Here is a 5,599-nt window from a genome sequence, read left to right on the forward strand (position 1 = left end):
TATTGGCATATACCTCTGCCACCACACCCATCATACTGATAGGTATGATACTAATATTCAGTAAGAAGTAAATGGTGTGTGAATTCTTATAAACAAAGATATGGTAATTTTAATATTCAGGAAAATTAATGCTGTGTATCAGGAAATGTGTAAGTTTCCGGGATCATCAGTAATGAAAATGGAAAAATAGTATTTTCTTATGTCAAGGAGGAAGTTGTGATTTATGTACATAAACGGTGCCATGTGCATTTATTTCATACACAATTATCTACACAAAATGCTGCAGACTTAAGAATTCAGCTATGTTCACTTCCATACAACTTACAAAAGAAGAATACCTTAAGTATGTACTGGAAGAAAACCGATACACTAGTGTGGGTGGGAGGGTGTGCATACATTATTAGTAAGAACTAATAACACTGTTCTATTTGTGCTCACACTGCAGGTGTATTAGGTTCACTAATTAAAGATGTGTAATCCACAGGTTTTTGCAAATGATGGATTCCCAATTAACATGGACTGCATGCCTTTTTACCGTTCATCTCCTGCCTGTGCCACTGATCATCATGGAGTCCTCCTAGGAAACCTATCAACCCTAAATCCAAGGCAACAAATTAATAGTCTAACCTCCTTCCTCGATGCTTCAACAGTTTATGGTAGCACACCAGCAATAGAAGGCAAACTGAGGAATCTGACGAGCAAAGAAGGCCTCCTGAGAATAAACACGCAATACTTTGACAATGGCCGCGAGTACCTGCCTTTTGTCGACAGAGTCCCCTCGCCTTGTGCGCAAAACCTCAAAGCAGATAAAGTAGAAAGGATTGAATGCTTTATGGCTGGAGACAGCAGATCTAGTGAAGTTATTTCATTGGCGGCTCTGCATACACTATGGTTGCGAGAGCACAATCGCCTGGCAAAAGCTCTGAAGAAGCTGAACCCCCAGTGGAGTTCTGAAACTGTCTATCAAGAAGCTCGCAAAATTGTTGGGGCTCTACATCAGGTAGGCTATTTGGCTTTAAAATCCTTGCTTATTAAATCTTTACCTTTGAAACAAAATCAGAAGAACATTTTGAAGACTTTGCAAGGCTTCTGAACTTTATTGCTTCTTTTCAATAGATGAACTCCTTTTTCCCGCTTTGAACTTTTTGCTGTAAGATTCAAGACTCTGAAGCTGTTTGATATTTATTCTTCTCATTCCATCCTTTAGTTACTAACTTGAATTCTGTGGGAGAAATTCAGTTTGACCAATGGAGATTTCCAACCTTATGCTTCCCATCTTAGCCCCTAACATCTCCTGCAAAGCTGCTTCTGCTCTTGGAGGGACCATCATGAATGGCCCATAACCAGTCCACTAATTTTATACTCTGAAAATAATGGTCCCTATTTCCCTTTATATGGCAAGTTCACATCCTTCAGAAGTGAAGCACAGAATAAATATTCAGGAAGATGGCCTCATCCTGTCCAACTGTCTCTATGTAGTGCAACCTTATGCTATGCATAAGTACTCAGAATTAAGTCCCATCATGTTTAACAGGGCTTATTCCAAGTGTATGTGTCCTTAGGATTACCACCTCCAAGATGAGAGTCTAAACTAAACAAAGCCAAAAAGACATCTTTGTCATAAGCACACACTGAGTTTTGTGTGTTTGCATGCGTGTATGTGCTGCGGTGGCTCAAGTGGTTAAGACGCTGAACTGCAGGCTGTGGAAGGTCAGTAGTTCAGCAGTTCAAGACTCGGGTGCCGCAAGATGGGGTGAGCTCCTGTCTCTAGTTCCAGCTCCTGCCAACCTAGCAGTTCGAAAGCAAGAAATTGCAAGTAGATAAATAGGTACCACTTCGGTGGGAAGGTAACAGCGTTCCATGCGCCTTGGTGTTTAGTCATGCTGGCCACATGACCACAGAAACGTCTTCGGACAGTGCTGGCTCTTCGGCTTTGAAACGGAGATGAGCACTGCAACCCTAGAGTCGGACTCGACTGGCTTTCGAGCAAGGGAACCTTTACCTTTACCTTAAGCATGTTCTACTTTGGTGCCACCACCCCAAGCTAAATTCAGTCTCCGATATTTACCATTGGCTTAGGGAACACTAGTAAAGGCTGCCTCTGAGTGTGTACAATGAGCAGAGTTTCCCAGTTACTTCAACCTTTCCCCTGTGAATGCATGAGCACATTCAGCTATGTTCAGGGTCAGGTGAGCAAGGGTCAGGTACATGGGGAGGAATTTGAAACACAGCCTGTTCTCTTAAACAAGAAAGGTTTTATTAACTATAGGTTATTAAACTAGAGCACAAGACAAGAGAAAATGATGACCATACCGATTAGCTACAGCAGATTTAAGGAAAAAACAGGAAAAATATCTTTGAGCTAACCTTAAAAATACAGAACTTACTGCCACATCTCCCTCCATGGATGCTTGTGGAGCAAATGCTGATTCTGACTCCCACCGGCTCCATGCAGGAGAGTCTAACTCCTAGGCTGATTTCGCACTAGAGCTGCCTCGATGTTGCACCACCGTTTGCCCCGATACTATTGGTCAATTTCACACCCGAAGCCGCGGAGCTGCATTTGACCCGCGGCTTTGCCTAATTTCCTCCGCAGTTTCGTGATCCTCAAAAAACAGGATCACGAAACTGCGGGGGAAATCGGGCAAAGCCGCGAGTCAAAAGGCAGCCCCGCAGTTTCGGGATTGAAACTGACCAATAGTATTGGGGCAAACGGCGGCGCAACATCAAGGCAGCTCTAGTGCGAAATCAGCCCTAGTGTTTGAACTGCACTAACTGCAGTTAGTTGCTCTCAGAGTCTCAGGAATTCCCAGTGGGCTTCAAAACACCTGACATCTCTGCTATCATTTCCCCAATTTAAGTAATCAGAGAGGAGTGTGAGGTTGTTCTTATTTTTTCATTTTCCACACAACCTCACCTTCGGTTCATTCACAAATCATGTTTGACCCAAACTTTCCTTCCTTTTCTTTGTTCTTTTTTTTTGTCCCTGCCATTCTTTATTTATTTATTGTATTTATATCCCGCCCAATCCCACAATGGGCTCAAGGAAGCTCACAACCAAAATAAAAACAATAAATATATGATAAGTATATGATTATATAATTGCATGATTCTTATATTAGTCCTTAGTGTGTATGAAAAGGCATACCTTTGTGGTTCTAAGGGCAGGTAAGGGTGCCAGGAAGTAAAACGAAAACAGAACACATAACCAAACAAACACATGAGTTATGTGTGGGATAAAATAGGCCGCAGTGGCATGAAGGGACTTGTATACTAATAGCTGCACAGATCAGGTAGCTACAGTGGGGGGGAGGAAAGGAGGTGAAACTGCTCCTTTCTTTCTCTTCTGTGAGCAGTGCTTCAATCATGCAAGAGGCAAAATGGGCAATCTCATTCTCTTTCCCCTTTCCACTACAGCTACTCCTCCAGGCAGGAGAGGTGGGTGTGGGCAAGCCCAGAAGAAACCACGGAATATCACTATTGACAGTTCATTTAAGATACATGGGAATTATAGAGAAACAAAACTACAGTGAAACTGAAAACTTGTATGCTATACACCAAAAGAACCTGAAAGAGAGAAAGAGAAGGAAAGGGGATGTATCAGGAAAGGCTACAGGTATAGCACTATTTTTGCTCAGTGGTACACATATGCCCCAATATTTTTTTAAATGAGTGGAGAGTCACAACTTTGTGTAGTTTGGTGTAATGGTTAAGAGTGCAGATTCTAATCTGGAAGAACCGGGTTTGATTCCCCACTCCTCCACATGCAGCTGCTGGTGTGACCTTGGGTCAGTCACAGTTCTCTCAGAGCTGTTCTCTCACAAGCAGTTCTCAAAAGAGCTCTCTCAGCCCCACCTGCCTCACAGGGTGTCTGTTGTGGGGAGGGGAAGGGAAAGGAGACTGTAACCCACTCTGAGAAGCCAAGTGAAGGATGTGCTATAAATCCAATCTCCTCCTCCTCCTCTTCCTCATTTGTTTGTTTGTTTGTTTGTTTCTATTTATATTCTGACTTGCCTGCCTAGGCAGGCTCAAGGCAGCATACAATAAGTTTAATAAGATAAAACACATATAAATACAATATTTAAAAGTCCATTCCATATAACAAGTATAACTAAAGTGCAATTAAGTGCAGATGACCATCTCCATAGGTGGTCCAATATAGCTGGCCGGTGTCCTAGTAGTTCTAAGTTCCGGTAGCGTAAGGGCCTTATGGTCCAGTTTTTAATGGTTCGTTCATCAGTGGCGGCTCCTAATCGAAGGCCTGGTGGAAGAGCTCCATTTTACAGGCCCTGCGGAACTGCAGGAGTGGAAAATGGTCAGTAAAATCAGTAAGTCAGTTTTTTCATCTTGGTCAGTAATTTGTCAGTTTTTTTTAAAAAAATGGGTCAGTAAAGTCAGTATTTCTTTGATTTTTGTGAATGTAGTTTGTGTTTTTCCATTTTCATTACTGCATTTTTGGGGAAACATGATGACTTCCCAGTGAGAAGACACATTGTTTTCAGTTTAGTTATGAAGTACTTTAAGGATTTTGTTCCTGAGAGTAAAAATGATTTGGTGAAATCTCCCACAAAGTTTAGAAACATAATTAACCTCTTAAAACATGAGACAATGAAAATAGAGGTGATGGATATTGTGGGATTCAACATGGCACAGCTCATGCTAGAAGGAGCTGAGAAAGCAATGGAAGAAGAGGACAAGGAGAAAAAATGCTTGTGGATGCAGTGCAGAAAACTGTTGAGAAATGAAAGAGTTCGTGAATAACTTTATTTATTCAATTTATACCCTGCCCTCCCCGCCGGAGCGGGGTCAGGGCGGCTTACAAAGAGATTAAACATATAGGTAACAAATTATATACAATCTTAAAACAAATAATGAAACTCTACATTGTCATAAAGTGCTAGTAAATGATCAGGTACCTATAAGAATGCTTACAGAAGGCAGAACCAATACTAGTGTTGTAATCAGATGATCTATATTAGTGGTTGGCTCATCTTGTTCTCTATATTTAGGCAACAGCACAGGCTGTTGGTGGTAAACCAAGGACCAGGGCACTGTCACTTCTCAGTTATTTGGTGCGGCTCCTTAGTCAAAGGCCTGGTGGAAGAGCTCCATCTTGCAGGCCCTGCGGAACTGTAAAAGGTCCCGAGGGCTCTGATCTCTTCTGGGAGCTCATTCCACCAGTACGGAGCCACCACTGAGAAGGCCCTGGCCTTGGTTGTGGACAGTCTGGCATCTTTAGGACCTGGGAGGCCAATCGATTTTGTGACCCTGAGCGCAGTGCTCTCTGGGGAATGTGTGGGGAAAGGCGTTCCCTCAGGTATGTGGGCCCCTGACCATAAAGGGCTTTAAAGGTAAGTACCAGCACCTTGAAGCAAATTTGGTATGCTATCAGCAGCCAGTGCAGTGCTTTCAGCACAAGCTGGATGTTGTCTGGCATAGGGGGACCCATCAGAAGCCTGGCGGCAGCATTTTGCACTAACTGTAGCTTCTGGATTTGGGTCAAGGGCAGCCCCATATAGAGAGCATTACAGTAGTCCAATCTTGAGGTGACCATCACATGGATCACCGTCACCAAGTCGTTGCATTCGAGGAAGAGAAC

General features: G+C 42.9%; 1 protein-coding gene across 1 annotated transcript in view; it reads left to right on the top strand.

The window, feature by feature from the left end:
- TPO (thyroid peroxidase) overlaps window positions 1–5,599 on the top strand; it is a gene marked incomplete at its 3' end in the record, with an annotated part of 92,662 nt that overhangs the window by 58,483 nt on the left and 28,580 nt on the right. Inside the window, exon 6 of the mRNA XM_015423094.1 lies at window positions 485–1,000. Within this exon, the coding sequence (XP_015278580.1) occupies window positions 485–1,000 (516 nt within the window). The remainder of the gene's footprint in view (window positions 1–484; window positions 1,001–5,599) is intronic.

The sequence above is a fragment of the Gekko japonicus genome, unplaced genomic scaffold, assembly GCF_001447785.1.
Source record: "Gekko japonicus isolate JY-2015 unplaced genomic scaffold, Gekko_japonicus_V1.1 scaffold465, whole genome shotgun sequence".
Classification (NCBI taxonomy): domain Eukaryota; kingdom Metazoa; phylum Chordata; class Lepidosauria; order Squamata; family Gekkonidae; genus Gekko; species Gekko japonicus.